Here is a 17,778-nt window from a genome sequence, read left to right as displayed (position 1 = left end):
ATAGGAGTCCATGACATATCAGGCTCTTTAGTCGGGGGATAGGGACATGTCCAGGGTGGGGTACAGGAGTCCATAACATTTCAAGCTCCTCTTAGTCTGTGGCAGGCACTGACATATTCCGCTGCTATGGCCACTGCACTTTCCTCTTCCCCCAGTATTATCAGTAGTTTCTCTTCCTCCTCCATGGAGGCGAAGTCTGGGAGGAAATCAGACAGTGTCTTGAGGAGAGTGTCCCTCACTGCAGAGTATTTGGGGCACCTCAGCAGGAAGTGGGCCTCATCCTCCACGGCCTCCTTGGGGCACTGCTGGCAGTCTACTCTCTTGGGGCTTGTAGTTCTGTCGGTGCCACCCGGATTCGATGAGTAGGCTGTGGGTGGTCAGTCTGTATTGGCACAGGATCTGTCGCTCTTTGGGGTTTTCTAGTTTCTCTAGATATGGGGCCTGTTTGTACTGCCTCTGTAGGTTCTAGTGTATCCTCAGTTTCTGGGATTTGTTTATGTCGTTTCTCCAGATGCTGAGATATTCCTTCTTTGACTTTTTGTACCATCTTCTGGATTTCACCTTTTGTCAGGCTATGTAGGTTGATGGCTTGGTCACACACTCCTTGTGCTTAGACTGTACACTTCTTTCCCTGGCAGTAAAAATGCCAAAAAGGGAAAGGCTAAATTACAGAGTGAACTTTCACAAAGATCACTTACTAGTGTGATGCAATCAAGTGATACTAGATCATGAGGAAGACACATCTCAACCAAAAGACCATCTGGAGAGGCTGAAGACTTGTCCACTCTGCTGGAGCTCCTCTGACTGGATCTGCCACTGCCTGCAGATATCAGTCTCTCACCCACACAGCCTCCAGTATTGCTAAGGGAATGCCACCATTAAAATTGTTGCTGGGGCTTCCCAATGAGCTGTTGCTGCTAATGCAGCTGCATCCATTCTCCTGGAGGGGACAACGAGCAAAGAAGCGTCGATCCATGCTCCCATAGTATCTTAAATGCTGCAGTAGCGCTACTGCCTGCCCCTACCGATTCCGATACCCCACAGAAGTTCGAGGTCGGCAGGTTGATCACATGGCCTGCGCGTCAGCAAGGCATGCCCCTTCCGAGCTTGCACCATCCGCGCCATCAAAGCATGCCCCGGCCGCAAGACACCTTAGTACATCCTCCAACACGCCTCCCCTGACGTCCTTGCACATCCCGAACACACCGGTGGTGCTCCAGAGTATTGCACATGCCGCTGTATTTTTTCCTGATGCATGCCATGCCAGAGTCAGCTATCCCTACCCAGAATAATTCTCGCCTGCGCCCGCACACAAACGTGAAAGTCCCTCTAGACCCAATGTAGCGCTTCCATAGGCCCCGCATTGGCAGAGGCAGGGAAAATACGGCTGCCTGAACTGGTCGTCTAGGCCTGGGAAAATGGTCATCCATCTTTTGATCTTCAGATATGCCTGCAAGAGATTTACCCGTCAAGTTCAGGAAACCAACTGATGTATGGGAGAGGTGCTGCCCTTTTATGCCTGTAGGTTTCCTGTTCTTGAAGGGTGGATCTCCTTTCTCTTGGTCCTGTCATGGGTGATCGATAAACAAGACATTATTTTGCAAAAAACATAAAAGGAGAATGGATGGGGGTTTGCAAACACATTGTGCTTATGAACAAGTTATAGCACAAATAATTCAATACAAGTGTATGTATAGCTCATACATACCCTCTGGTCCCTGGTCAGAATCCGGTGAATTTCTGAGGCGCACAGTGTGTGCGCTGGGGGAATTCATAAGTCTGCAGTTACACAGACTGATCAATTAGGACCGGACTACCCCTTTAAACAGGAAATATAGTTGCCTTCCTAATGTGCAGCATTTTCTGCACGATCTTGAACTAGTGAGTCTTGTAGAAATACTGCAGGAAACACAAATATTAACCCTTCCGTTTTAGTTCCTTCTTTGCCTAGTGGCCTTTTTACCCTTTGTCCCCTTAACTTGGAAGAAAGATTTTCAAATGTTTATTCTATTGTAAAAATAGTACAGTGGCGAGGCTTCAGCTGCAACCTGTTGTCTTACAGCTAGACACAGAAACCAGAGGAAGAGGAGGGGGACATGGCTAAGCTCCTCAAATTCACAGAGAAGATTTCATATGCACTTTAACTTTGAACCAAATACCATGAATGAAAAGATTATGGAGGGTACAGGGAAATTACTCACATGCTCTTTTTCTCCATTTAGCATTCCTTTGATGGGGTTGAAAAACACTTTTCCTGTCTTCTAAAAACAGAACCAGGCTCATTTATTGGCTCTGTATAGGAATTTCATTCATGTCAATGGACTTGAATGGTGATGAGTGACAATATGGTGTGTTGCGGTTTATAATCACATAATATATATTAAGTTTAGAAAAAAATTGATTTTTAAAAAATTCAAAGTTTGTCTTTACAACAGGCCATCAATATTTGATTATTGGTCCAATTCACTGCCGATCAGCTGTTTGGAAGGGCTGTGGGACTGGGGTACCTGCCTCTTTATTATTCATATTGCTTTATATTGCGGATTGGCAGGGAGAGGACAGAATCAGATCCCATTCCAGCTAATATTAACATGTTTTTCAATTGAAAAGAACTAGATGACCCTTTTAGGAAAAGATACTTTTAAAATACAAGTGTTACATATATAAATAAACAGTGAAAACTAGAACTAGACAAATCATATTTATTAGCAAAAATCCAGTGCAAAACACACAAAAACACATTGTTCCAGAGTTCCTCCTACAGTTAACATGTCCTTTTTTACTTGATCAACAACATGAAGTGCCCATTTCATATTCACGGCTTACTCAAGAAGCACTTTAGTCCAATAACATATCCTATTAATCTTGTTTCTTGCCTTCCTCCACAGTTTGCTTTGTGTCTCTAAGAAAGTAGGCAGGGTTTTGAACACATCGATAAGCCAGTAGCTGCATTCCCAGGGTATACAGAACATTCATTATCATGAACTCCCACCATGTTTCTCGAGGAACACGATAAGTATATGGTGTGCGATGGTAGATTGAAGATCCTATGTGAGCAAACTGAGCCTACAAAGAGAAATGAACGTAAATAATTTCTAGAGACACGTAAAAAAAACCTAGAGTACAAAAGATACAGCAGTTAATAGCAACCAATTGGAAAACTAAACTAAAAGGCCTAAACCTACCTGTGCCATTGCACCAGCACATACAACTGCCCAGCTCAACATCCATGTGCAGCCAGGAACCAGCAGAGCATAGATGGACACACATAGAAATGGAAGTAGGTAGAACATATTTACCAACATCTGGAAAGAAGAAATATCTGTCAGCTATTTCCATAGTGATAGGTTACAAGTACATGAAACACACATTAGTATCACCACTCCAGCGCTGCGACAAAACAAATGAAACACTGGGATGGTGCTTTAACCATTCATGATATTTGCCGTACATATATGGCGCAACTCGGAAATGGGTGTACGGAGTGGCACTCGGCAGGGGATAACTAGGTGTTACAGCTAGGACCTGCCTCTAACAATCATGCATGGTACAAAGTGCTGCCCCCCAATTGCTAACCCTTCATGACCTTGGGATTTTCCATTTTTGCGTTTTCATTTTGTAATCCCCTTCTTCCCAGAGACATAACTTTTTTTTATTTTTCCATTAATATGGATATGTGAGGGCTTGTTTTTTGCGGGACAAGTTGTACTTTTGGACAACACCATTGGTTTTACCATACAGTGCATCGGAAAATGGGAAAAAAATTCCAATTGCAAAAAAGTGCAATACAACAATTGCTTTTGGAGGTTTCTTTTTCCTTTTACCATGTTCACTAAATGCTAAAACTGACCTGTCATTATAATTCTCCAAGGTTTGTAAAAAAAAAAAAATGGCTCCATTTTCCAAAACTCATAGCGTTTCCATTTCTCTGTATCTGGGGCCGGCTGACATTTTTATTTATACCATTTTGTGGTAGATACGATGTTTTGATCACCTGCTATTGTAATGTTGCGGCAACCAAAAAAACCATAATTCTGGCGTTTTGATTTCTTTTTCTCGTTACGCCATTTACTGATCAGATCAATTCTTTTTATATTTTGATATATCAGACATTTCTGAACACAACAATATCAAATTTGTGTATTTTTATTTTTTCTATTGTTTTATTTTCAATGGGGGAAAAGGGGGTGATTTGAACTTTTATATATTTTTTAAATATTTTAAGAAAACATCTTTTTTTGCTTTTCTCTTATTTCAATGGTCTACTCAGGAGATTTGAAGCCGCAAACTTCTGATTGTTTGTGCTTCACATAGCAGGGCATTAGCTCTGCCATGTGTAGCTGAATTGATCATCTGCTATAAGCGCCGGCCACAGTTCATAGTAGATCAGCAATGACAACCACAGGAGTCTCTTGCAGATCCCGGGTTGTAATGCCAACCCATTGGCATTCCGTGATCATTTGACACGAGCACCAATGAGCAGAGCTAGTGACGCACATCTGGTTTGCGCGAGTTAAATACCACTGTCAGAGATTTACAGCGGCATTTAATATGTTAACAGCCACTGGTGGACGTCATAGGTTGTGAAGGGGTTAAATGCCACTGACATAGTGACAGTTAGTTAGCTAGTGGTCATAACCATGGATTCCTAAGGTTCTGCAATGCCTGCACATGATGAAAGAGACATAACGAATATGAAAAACTATACATTTCTAATTGGAGGTATTTGCTAATATTATTAGAACACCTACTACACCTACTACATATTGTGATAGGATCTTGAAGATAGGAATTCCCCTTTAACACATAAAATGGGTGACTAAGGCTATATTCACACTTTGCGGATTTTGCTGCGGATCCGCAGCGGATTTGACCGCTGCGGATCCGCAGCAGTTTCCCATGAGTTTACATTTCAATGTAAACCTATGGGAAACAAAAAACGCTGTGCACATGCTGCAGAAAAATCCGCGCGGAAACGCTGCGGATTACATTCCGCAGCATGTCACTTCTTTTCTGCGGATTTTCACCTGCTCCAATAGAAAACTGCAGATGAAAATCCGCAGAAGAAAACGCAGTAAAAACCGCGATAAATCCGCAGTAAAAACCGCGATGGGTTTTCACTGCGGATTTTGCAATTCTGCTGCGGAAAAATCCGCAGTGGAATCTGCAGAGTGTGAACATAGCCTTAGACTCGTTCTCATATATGGTGTCCATGGGAGCTTGGTTACAACCTCTGGCAAAAATTATGGAATCACCGGCCTTGCAGGATGTTCATTCAGAAGTTTAATTTTGTAGACAAAAAGCAGATCACAGACATGGCTCAAAACTAAAGTCATTTCAAATGGCAACTTTCAGGCTTTAAGAAACACTTATCAAGAACAAAAATGTGGTAGTCAGTAATGGTTACTTTTTTTTAACCAAGCACAGGGGAAAAATTATGGAATCACTCAACTCTGAGGAAAAAATTATGGAATCATGAAAAGCAAACAAACAAAAAAAAAACACTCCAAAAACATCACTAGTATTTTGTTGCACCACCTCTGGCTTTTATAACAGCTTGAAGTATCTGAGGCATGGACTTAATGAGTGTCAAACAGTACTCTTCATCAATCTGGCTCCAACTTTCTCTGATTGCTGTTGCCAGATCAGCTTTGCAGGTTGGAGCCTTGTCATGGATCATTTTCTTCAACTTCCACCAAAGATTTTCAATTGGATTGAGATCCGGACTATTTGCAGGCCTTGACATTGACCTCATGTGTCACTTTCCAAGGAATGTTTTCACAATTTTTGCTCTATAGCAGGATGCATTATCATCTTGAAAAATGATTTAATCATCCCCAAGCATCCTTTCAATTGATGGTATAAGAAAAGTGTCCAAAATATCAATATAAACTTGTGCATTTATTAAAGATGTAATGACAGACATCTCCCCAGTGCCTTTACCTGACATGCAGCCCCATATCATTAATGACTGTGGAAAGTTGCATGTTCTCCTCAGGCAGTCATCTTTATAAATCTCATTGGAACGGCACCAAACGAAAGTTCCAGCATCATCACCTTGCCCAATGCAGATTTGTGATTCATCACTGAATATGACTTTCATCAAGTCATCCACAGTCCATGACTGCTTTTCCTTAGCCCATTGTAACCTTGTTTTTCTCTGTTTAGGTGTTAATGATGGCTTTCGTTTAGCTTTTCTGTATGGGATTTTCATTTGAAATGACTTTAGTTTTGTGCCATGTCTGTGATCTGCTTTTTTTCTACAAAATTAAACAACTGAATGAACATCCTCCAAGGCCAGTGATTCCATAATTTTTGCCAGGGGTTGTAGTTCTTTAGCTCATTCCTCGAACCAGTGGTTGAAATTCTTTTTTACTATCTTTATTTTTTGGTGTATTTTTATGTTGCAAACAATGCACTTCCAGCTCGACGCTCGTAAAAGCAGCTATTAATTGTTATTCATTTGTGATTGATAAAATTGTTTATGATTATGAATAAACAAAAGGGGAGAACTGATAAAGAAAATAATCAACACAGCTAAAATCTATAATTTGTCAATATGTTACATTAATTGCCATATGCCAACTTTATAAAATCATGTTTTTAGAACTTCAATAAATAAACCAGTTAGTGCTGCAGACATCCTTGGAATTATCTGTAAGATATTGTTTTCTAGCTAAAATGTACCACAGAAAACAGATCTCTTGACATGTTTGAGATTCAGATGAAAGAAGGTCCTTGAAAACTAATAATTGTTACATTTTGTTTCTATGTTATGTAACTATTGCTGATGGTCTATATCTTTATTTGTGTTTGTGCAGGAGACCAATGACAGTATGCCAGAATTTTTACTTAATTATTGCATTCTTTGGGGGGCAAGTCAGACTTTTTCATAATAGCGCATCTGTGTACTTATTTTTATATATCTTGTCTTTATCTAGCCCTTTTAAATTGCAACTTATATTCTAAATAAATTTCCTTTTTATTCAACTCACCTGTGAAGACCAGATGTTTTGCTACGAAAGACAGATTTCCATATCAGCTAGGTACCTACGACATTTTGATTAGTTTTTCTGGTGTTTTTGTTTTTGTTTTTATGGTGTTTACCGTTGAGGATAATTAGTTTAATATTTTGATAGACTGGGCTTTGTAACAATACCAAATATGTTTATTTTTTTCAATTTCTTTATTTTTAATGGGGAATAGAAGGAGAGATTCACATTTGTATTTTAGTTTTTTACTTTTTTAATGTTTTACTTTTTTTTAGTAAGGGGGACTTAAACCTGTGATCCTTTGATTGCTTTGTTTTACTATACTGTAATACCAGACTATCACAGTATGTAGTGAAAATCGCAGTCTCCCATGAAGCTCAACCTGTGGAGTACCAAGATGGCAGCGACGGGGAGTCTTGGTTGTCATAGTAACTCATCAGTGGCCAGCAACCACATGACAACTGTCAACTGCTCCATTTAAAAGGAACTTGTCATGTTGAAAATGATATATGATATGCATGCAGCACGATATAGAGCATGAGCAACTGGCCAGATTAATACACATTGTGTTGGAAAATATTCAGTAAACCTTGCATTCTATTCAGTGAAATCCTTGATGCTGGTATGCATGAGTCTAGTGGGCAGTGCTATGCAGTGACTGACAGTTTTCCCTGTATGACTGTAGATAGCCATAAATCATTGAGTTAAACCGCCCACTAATTTCAATGAATAAAATACAATAAATACTGAATCTTTTGCAAGAAATCTATATATATATATCATTCTGCTCAGCTTCTACTTCCCTATAACAAGCTGTCCACATATGGAACTGCATGTACAATGTGACAGGTTCACTTTAAATGCCATTTGAAAGATTGGCATCTAAATGGTTAACAGCAGCAATCACGGCTCAATTATAGCCATTGATGTTGGAGACAGATGCCGGCTATGTAACTTAGCTGGCATCTTCCATGTGTGGAGAGATATTAGCTGCTGAGCCACTCTGCACACGGTGGCCCCAAAATTGAAGTACGCATACATAATTTTACAGTAAGGAGTTAAGGGAATGACAAATAGTTTATTTATTCTTAAAAATATTTCATAGTTCTGGTTAAAGTATGGCTCATTAAATTATACTTTTCTCAAGCTTTTCAAAAGTAAACATCAAAAACTGCATATTTACCAGCACTTTAGGGTAAGCCACAGGGTCCCGTATATATGGTTCATACTGGTAGATATAGGTAAAGCAAGAGTCGGAAGGACAGTCCAGTGCCAACTATAAATGCAAATGAGGGCAGAAAATAAAATATTACACCTGATTCAGTAGTTTAAACATATTTACATTAAACACCCCAAGACCGCATGCATTTAAGCAATTTAAAGTCAATAAGAAACATATATCACCATTCCCAAGATTGGTGATAAATGTATAATCGACAGGCGTCCGATCCTGGGACCCACACTGATACTGACATACTGTGGGTCTGTGTGAATGGAGGAAAAGCAAGCATTTGTGCCCTCTACTCCATATTCACTTTCTATAGATATGGTGGCGATAATTATGGCACAGACGCTGCTCACACTGCCTTAGTGATCTAATACTGGAGATAACAGAAGTGCTAAGATAGAAAGACACGGCTCAAAATGCTGTCCTTTATGTCTACCTGATCTAATACTGGACATACCAGGGATGCTGAAGTAAGAAGAGGCTGCTCACACTGCTGTCCACCATATCTATCTGATCTAATACTAGAGCTATCAGGGGTGATGAGGCAAGAAGAGGCTGCTCGCCCTGCTGTCCATCATATCTATCTAATCTAATACTGGACATACCAGGTGTGCTGAAATAAGAAGAGGCTGCTCATACTACTGTCCACCATATCTATCTGATCTAATACTGGACATACCAGGTGTGCTGAAGTAAGAAGAGGCTGCTCAGACTGCTGTCCACCATATCTATCTATCTGATCTAATACTGGACATACCAGGTGTGCTGAAGTAAGAAGAAGCTGCTCACACTGATGTCCACCATATCTATCTGATCTAATACTGGACATACCAGGTGTGCTGAAGTAAGAAGAGGCTGCTCACACTGCTGTCCACCATATTTATCTGATCTAATACTGGAGCTATCAGGGGTGCTGAGGCAAGAAGAGGCTGCTCGCACTGCTGTCCATCATATCTATCTAATCTAATACTGGACATACCAGGTGTGCTGAAATAAGAAGAGGCTGCTCATACTACTGTCCACCATATCTATCTGATCTAATATTGGACATACCAGGTGTGCTGAAGTAAGAAGAGGCTGCTCACACTGCTGTCCACCATATCTATCTATCTGATCTAATACTGGACATACCAGGTGTGCTGAAGTAAGAAGAGGCTGCTCACACTGCTGTCCACCATATCTATCTATCTGATCTAATACTGGACATACCAGGTGTGCTGAAGTAAGAAGAAGCTGCTCACACTGATGTCCACCATATCTATCTGATCTAATACTGGACATACCAGGTGTGCTGAAGTAAGAAGAGGCTGCTCACACTGCTGTCCACCATATCTATCTGATCTAATACTGGAGCTATCAGGGGTGATGAGGCAAGAAGAGGCTGCTCGCACTGCTGTCCATCATATCTATCTAATCTAATACTGGACATACCAGGTGTGCTGAAATAAGAAGAGGCTGCTCATACTACTGTCCACCATATCTATCTGATCTAATACTGGACATACCAGGTGTGCTGAAGTAAGAAGAGGCTGCTCACTCTGCTGTCCACCATATCTATCTATCTGATCTAATACTGGACATACCAGGTGTGCTGAAGTAAGAAGAAGCTGCTCACACTGATGTCCACCATATCTATCTGATCTAATACTGGACAGACCAGGTGTGCTGAAGTAAGAAGAGGCTGCTCACACTGCTGTCCACCATATTTATCTGATCTAATACTGGAGCTATCAGGGGTGCTGAGGCAAGAAGAGGCTGCTCGCACTGCTGTCCATCATATCTATCTAATCTAATACTGGACATACCAGGTGTGCTGAAATAAGAAGAGGCTGCTCATACTACTGTCCACCATATCTATCTGATCTAATACTGGACATACCAGGTGTGCTGAAGTAAGAAGAGGCTGCTCACACTGCTGTCCACCATATCTATCTATCTGATCTAATACTGGACATACCAGGTGTGCTGAAGTAAGAAGAAGCTGCTCACACTGATGTCCACCATATCTATCTGATCTAATACTGGACATACCAGGTGTGCTGAAGTAAGAAGAGGCTGCTCACACTGCTGTCCACCATATTTATCTGATCTAATACTGGAGCTATCAGGGGTGCTGAGGCAAGAAGAGGCTGCTCAAACTGCTGTCCTCCATATCTATCTGATCCAATATTGGAGCTATCAGGGGTGCTGAGGCAAGAAGATGCTGCTCACACTACTGTTCATAATGTGTATCTAAGGCCCCTTTCACACATCAGTTTTTTGCCATCAGTCACAATCCATTGGCTCAACGGATCCGTCGCAGATTGTGAAAAACTGATGAGATGGATCCATTTTTTGGATGGATCTGACAAGCGGATCTGGCTAATTGGATCGGAGCATGCTCAGTTACAAAAAACAAACGGAATCCGTCACTGGATTACGTCATTTGACGGATCCGGCGCCATAGGCTTCCATTCTAGCAAACGATGGACGTCGATGGATCCGACACTGTCTGTTTTTTTGATGTACACAAAAAACGTTACTTTATCCATTGTCTCCGGCCGCCGGACAAAAACTTTTAACAGATCCTTCGAACGATGGATGAAACGTGAGGCCATCCATCGCAATCCGTCACGAATACAAGCCTATGAGAAAAAAAACAGATCCAACGGCATCAGTCGCCAGATCTGTTTTTTTCAAAATTTGACGGATTGCGACTGAAGGCAAAAAACTGATGTATGAAAGAGGCCTAATCTGATATTGGAGATATCAGGGATGCTGAGGTAGGAAGATGTTGTTCTCATTGCTATCCACCCTGTCTTTCTGATCAAATGCTGGAGCTACCAGGGGTGTTAAGGTTAGAAGATGCTGCTCACATTGCTGTCCACCATATCTATCTGATCTAATATTGGAGCTACCAGGGGTGCTGACGTAAGAAGAGGCTGCTCACACTGCTGTACACCTTATAGCAAGATCAATTTGGAAAGAAGCTGCTCTCACTGCTGTCAAACCTGGCTTTCTGATCTAATACTGGAGAAACCTGGAGTGTTGTTGTGTGTTGTTGAGTGTTGTCTTTTTTCGGCCTTACTAACTATGTTACTATATACAATTATTAGGTTCTGTAGAAGGACGTAGATCTGGGTATTTATTATGATGGAATATAGGCTGAACTGGATGGACAAATGTCTTTTTTCGGCCTTACTAACTATGTTACTATGTTACTATGTTAATGTAAGAAGAGACTGTTCCTTCTGTTATCATCCTTGTCTTTTTGATCTAATACTAGAAATACCAGGGGTGCAGAGATAAGAAAAGACTGATCACACTGCTGTTCCTCGTCTTTCTAATCTTAAATCTAGCATAGCCGTCAACTTCAAATACTTGCTTCACATGCTCATCTGTCCTATTTTATGACAGGTTTTTATTAGTGTAGCAAGATGGAATCCATTTTAATGTGCTATTGACAAAATAAACATGATTTGCTAATTAAATGTGTTTTGGAATTTATTCATTACTAGATGGTGGCCCGATTCTAACGCATCGGGTATTCTAGAATATGTATGTAGTTTATTTATGACGTTTTCAGAATAATGCAATTTAAACACAGGATTTGGCCAGCCGCGACCAATTAGTGAGGCGTGGTTCAAATTCCGCGCCAATTTGCGGGCAGACTGCGCCTGTCGCTGATTGTTCGCGGCTGGGCATGACCAATCAGTGAAGCCAGGGCCACCTCCAGGTTTTTGAGGGCCCCGGGTGAGAGTCTCAGTGGGCCCTCCTCTTTAACACATACCACGATTCATGATGCACAGATAACACAGCCCACGTAGTATATAACACAGCCCACGTAGTATATAGCACAGCCATGTAGTATATAGCACAGCCACGTAGTATATAACACAGCCACGTATATTGTCCAGCCACGTAGTATATAGCACAGCCCACGTAGTAAATAGCACAGCCACATAGTATATTGCCCAGCCACGTAGTATATTGCCCAGCCACGTAGTATATTGCCCAGCCACGTAGTATATTGCCCAGCCACGTAGTATATTGCCCAGCCACGTAGTATATAGCACAGACAAGTAGTATATTGCCCAGCCTCATAATATATTGCACAGCCATGTAGTATATTGCCCAGCCACATAATATATTGCACAGCCATGTAGTATATTGCACAGCCACGTAGTATATAGCATAGAGACATAGTATATAACCCTGCCCATGCAGTATAACACAGGCCACGTAGTATAGAGCACAGCGATGTAGTATATTGCCCAGCCACATAATATATACCACAGCCACAGAGTACATAGCACAGGCCACATAGTATATAGCACAGAGATGTAGTATATAACACAGCCCACACAGTATCTAACACAGCCCAGGTAGTATATAGCAATGTGGGCACCATATCCCTATTAAAAAAAGAATGAAAATTAAAAACAGTTATATACTCACCCTCCGTCGGCCCCCCCGGATCCAGCCCAGGCGTTTACCGATGCTCCTCGCGACGCTCCGGTCCCAAGAGTGCATTGCGGTTTCGCGAGATGATGACCGCTACGTCATCATCTCGCGAGACTGCAATGCATGGACCAGTCACCGGAGCGTCGCGAGGAACGGGAAAGGCCTGGGTTGGATTCGGGGGGCCGATGGAGGGTGAGTATATAATGATTTTTTATTTTTTTTATTATTTTTAACATTAGATCTTTTTACTATTGATGCTGCATAGGCAGCATCAATAGTAAAAAGTTAGTCACACAGGGTTAATAGCAGCATTAACCACGGCATAACGCGGTCCGTTAACGCTGCCATTAACCCTGTGTGAGCGCTGACTGAAGGGGAGTATGGAGCGGGCACTGACTGCAGGGGAGTAGGGAGAGGCCATTTTGCCGCCGGACTGTGCCCGTCGCTGATTGGTCATGGCCGCTTTGCAGCGACCAATTAGCGATTTGGGATTTCCGTGACAGACAGACGGAAGTGACCCCTAGACAATTATATAGTAGATTACATTGCTTTCTAGATCACACATTCTATCGCAATGTGCAATAAATATGGCATTTAGCTATCGCACCAATATAGTGGGATGTTACCATGCCCACAACTGGCAACAGTGGATCATCATTATATTTATACTTACCAGGCCCCTGAAAAGAGTAAATGTAATAGCGCCCAACAGATACAAGATCAGTGCAATATCTACTGGGCGTTGAAAAATTCCTTCTTTGTGAGCCAATGTTATCTGGAAAAAAAAATTTTTTAGGCAACATAAAAATAGAAGGTTTATATTCTACAAGACACTGAGGAGTAACGATGTTTCAGCCACTGTTACCTGTTCAGCTGGTATTTTGGTAAGGACATTCTTTTCTCTGAAAATTCTCATTCCTGCCCAGACAGGAAGAAACAGGTAGGGAACATTAAGAATGAAGGCAGGACGGACTTCTGTCCCATACTTCCCTGAAATCATATGACTTTGTTAAAATTCACTGCAGAATAAAGATAAAATGTCATCACATACGAATGAGACCAAACATCCCTCTTATGTTACAGTACGATAGAAGTGACTGAGTCATGGGCCCCTAGTGAGATTTCATAGCTGTACTGTAAGGCATATACGCCCCCAGATCCACCATCAGAAGCGTATGTCTGTCTCCCAAGCCACTATGAGACATCAACTCATAAATCACTGTGACACCGTGGGATACAGGAGACAAGTCTGATGAAATCAAACATTAGTTTTACCAGTTCATCCTGACGGAACTGAAAGAGCAAACTCTAGTGAGGTTTTTAAGAGGTTTATCACAACCAAATAAACTTACTCAGTGTACATTTTCAATTGTAGCTTAACATCATGAATACATACCATGTCCATTTTCACAAAGTTATAAGTGATTGTTTCGGAAATATGCTCAGAATAAAATGACAACATGAAACATGCCACTCTCGAGACTTTGAGTCTCTCATAATCAGTAATAGTTGTGCACTCGTCTGGACTTGGTCTCATGAGGTTTCATATAATCTTATAGAATCCCTGCAAGACTGAATGATATATCTTTCATGGGTAATGGATGTGAGAGTATAAAAATGGTATGAACTTTGTGTGCTTCTTAAAGGAATTCTCCACTAAATACCCTAAGTTCCGAAAAAAATCTACCATATAGAAAAGTAGCAGAAATCGGAGGTTGAAAATGCTGGGGGGTTAATCATGTTAGTGTGCAGAAAAGATATACTGATACCTAATATAAAATACATAGTGATATATAAAATATATACTGATTACCCAATTGTATTTAATCAAAACCATCTAACAGTTAAAGTAATGTAGCATAGGTTTTCTGTTACATAGCTTTAAAGGGGTTTTTCCTCTTTCAACTTTCTTCAGCACATAGGACTTGTGGATGAGACCCTCCCCTGTTCCATCACTGCCTCTCCGGCATTGCTTTTGGTGATTGCTTACAGGCTTCAGCAATGATGTCATAAATACAACACACATAACCGCAGCAGGCAATCACTAGGCTCAGCAGCTGTCTACATTGGCAGAGCCACAGAGTCTGATGATCGGCTGCAGCTGTCGTGTACCATTGTGGCCTGAAAATAATCACTGGGAGCAGTGTTGGAGAGGGCGCCCTCTACAGGGGAAGGTGAGTAGTGCTGTGCTTGTTATTCTCAACATCTGCAAAGGATGAAGTTAGATGAAATGTTTAAGGTCCCAACTCCACTTCACAGTCTTGATAACATTATTTCTGCCTACAATCATAATGGTGAGCTAAATACAACTCTATTAATACTGTTTAATCTTCAGATTAAACAGTCTGAAAATGGGCCAAATTTATTACTGTGGCTCATGCTGGATGACACAATTAGACATTTTGTTTTCTAATTTTACACCACCGATTAAATTAGTCTACCTAAATATTTAACACCACAATTTCGGTGCAACTGGCTATGTTTACGGCTAGGTTCACACTAGCGTTGCGCCGCCCTGCGTCGGCGACGCAACGCGCGACGCACGTAAAAACGCGCAAAAACGCACGCGTTTTGCGACGCGTGCGTCGTTTTTGACGAAAATCGGACGCACAGAAAATGCTACAATGTAGCGTTTTCTTGCGTCCGACGCTAGCGTCGGAAACGACGCACGTGGCGAAAAACGCCACCAAAACAACGCACGCGTCCCCTATGTTAAACATAGGGGCGCGTCGCCGCTGCGTCGCCGCTGCGTCGCCGGCGCAACAGCGACGCACATTGGCGGAACGCCAATGTGAACGTAGCCTAAGCCATGCACCTTCCCACGCAAAGCTATGCCCCAATGGCAGGTATGGCAAAAAACAAATCTTTAAAAAAAAAGAAATTGTAAAGCAAGACATGGACCCTAGTTTTTTGGTATAAACTGAACCAGAATGCAGTTGCATTTATTACTGTATCTTCCCCAATGTATTACTTCCATAGTACCAAGTAGACGCTATGGAAGTAATGTATGTAGAACTGAAGCACTGCCATGTCAATACACAGGCAGACTGCAAACATCAGCATTAGGCTATGTGCACACATTCAGGTTTTTTCACGGTAAAAATGCATCCTATCATTTAGAATGCATTCTGCATGTTTTGTGCACATAATGCGTTTTTTTCCGCGAAAAAAATGCATCGCGGTAAAAAAAGCAGCATGTTCATTAATTTTGCGGATTTTCTGCGTTTTTCCCGCTATTCTATGCATTTGGGAAAAAACGCACAAAAAACGCACGAAAAACGTGGTAAAAACACGGTAAAAACGCATGCAGATTTCTGGCAGAAATGTCCGGTTTTTGTCAGGAAAATTTCTGCAAGAAATCCTGACATGTGCACATATCCTTATAGGAGCTGAGTAACTCTCTTGGCTGAAGTGATCTGCCCCACACTGCTTCTGCAGCAAAGTAACGGACTTACACACGTGGTCAAAATTGTTAGTACCCCTCGTCTAATGACAGAAAAATCCACAATGGTCACAGAAATAACTTGAATCTGACAAAAGTAATAATAAATAAAAGATCTATGAAAATGAACAAATGAAAGTCAGATATTTCTTTAAAACCATGCATCCACAGAATTTAAACAAAAAATAAAACTCATGAAATGGGCCTGGACAGAAATGATGGTACCCCTAAAAATAATGTGACAAAAAGGACATGTTAAATCATGGTGTGTTCACTAATTAGCATCACAGGTGTCTACAATCTTGGAATCAGTGAGTGGGTGTGTATCACACTCAACATGGACCAGAGGAAGAGAAGGAAAGAGTTGTCTCAGGAGATTAGAAAGAAAATTATAGACAAACATGTTAAAGGTAAAAGTTATAAGACCATCTCCAAGTAGCTTGATGTTCCTGTGACTACAGTTGCACATATTATTCAGAAATTTAAGATCCATGGGACTATAGCTATCCTCCCTGGATGTGGCCGCAGGAGGAAAATTGATGACAAATCAAAGAGACAGATAATACGAATGGTAACAAAGGAGCCCAGGAAAACTTCTAAACAGATTAAAGGTGAACTTCAAGCTCAAGGAACTTCACTGTCAGAGCTCACCATCTGTCGGTCTCTGAGCCAAAGTGGACTTCTTGGGAGACAACCAAGGACGACACCATTGTTGAAAAAATCTTAAAAAAGCCAGACTGGAATTTGCCAAGCTTTATGTTGACAAGCCACAAAGCTTCTGGGAGAATGTAATATTGACAGATGAGACAAAAATGGAACCTTTTGGCAAGGCACATCAGTTCTATGTTCACAGACGGAAAAATGAAGCATATGAAAAAGAGAACATTGTCCCTACTGTGAAACATGGAGGAGGCTCTGTTATGTTCAGGGGCTGCTTTGCTGAATCTGGCACATGGCGTCTAGAATTTTTGCAGGGTACAATTAAATGACTATTCTGAAGTGGCCTTCTATGAGCTGTGACCTAAATCCTATTGAGCCTCTTTTGAAAGAGCTGAAACATGCAGTCTTGAAAAGGCAACCTTCAAACACGAGACAACTGGAGCAGTTTGCTCTTTAGGAGTGGGCCAAAATACCTGTCGAGAGGTGCAGAAGTCTCATTGAAAGTTACAGGAATCGTTTTGATTGCCTCAAAAGGTTGTGCAAAAAAATATTAATTTAAGGGTACCGTCATTTCTGTCCAGGCCTATTTCATGAGTTTTATTTTTTTTTTTCAATTCTGTGGAAGCATGGTTGAAAAGCGATGTCTGACTTTAATTTGTTAATTTTCATCGATTTTTTTTATTTATTATTACTTTTGTCAGATTCAAGTGATTTCTGTGGCAATTATTGGTTTTTCTGTCACCTTTATCTCACTTGGATAAAACCCTATTGCGCTGTCTTGTCCTCCTAGTTTTATTCTGTCACCATAATATGTAAATCACATATGAGCTGTCACGGTCCAGTGTTAATCTATGAGGCTATACACGTCAGATTTTCTTCTCGGACCGGCTCCAGATTTTCAGATTGCCCTCGACCATGCAAGTCAATGTGTCCCTGGAATCGGATTGCACTCTGATGACATCTAAGTGTAGTCAGATTTCCATAGACTGACAGATTGGAGAGGATGGAGACAT

The 17,778-nt window shown here is 41.2% G+C and overlaps 1 protein-coding gene across 1 annotated transcript in view; it reads right to left on the bottom strand.

Moving 5' to 3' along the window:
• Positions 1 to 2,688: 2,688 nt before the first annotated feature.
• Positions 2,689 to 17,778, bottom strand: part of TM6SF2 (transmembrane 6 superfamily member 2) — a 41,556-nt gene continuing 26,466 nt past the window's right edge. The window contains exons 6-10 of the mRNA XM_069767699.1: positions 13,529 to 13,653; positions 13,337 to 13,438; positions 8,176 to 8,268; positions 3,186 to 3,305; positions 2,689 to 3,066 (exon numbers count right to left, since the gene is read on the bottom strand). Of these exons, the coding sequence (XP_069623800.1) occupies positions 2,860 to 3,066; positions 3,186 to 3,305; positions 8,176 to 8,268; positions 13,337 to 13,438; positions 13,529 to 13,653 (647 nt within the window). The 3' untranslated portion in view covers positions 2,689 to 2,859. The remainder of the gene's footprint in view (positions 3,067 to 3,185; positions 3,306 to 8,175; positions 8,269 to 13,336; positions 13,439 to 13,528; positions 13,654 to 17,778) is intronic.

This window comes from Ranitomeya imitator, chromosome 1, assembly GCF_032444005.1.
Source record: "Ranitomeya imitator isolate aRanImi1 chromosome 1, aRanImi1.pri, whole genome shotgun sequence".
Lineage (NCBI taxonomy): Eukaryota > Metazoa > Chordata > Amphibia > Anura > Dendrobatidae > Ranitomeya > Ranitomeya imitator.
Note: the sequence above shows the minus strand (reverse complement) of the source record. Positions and strands in the feature narration are given on the sequence as shown.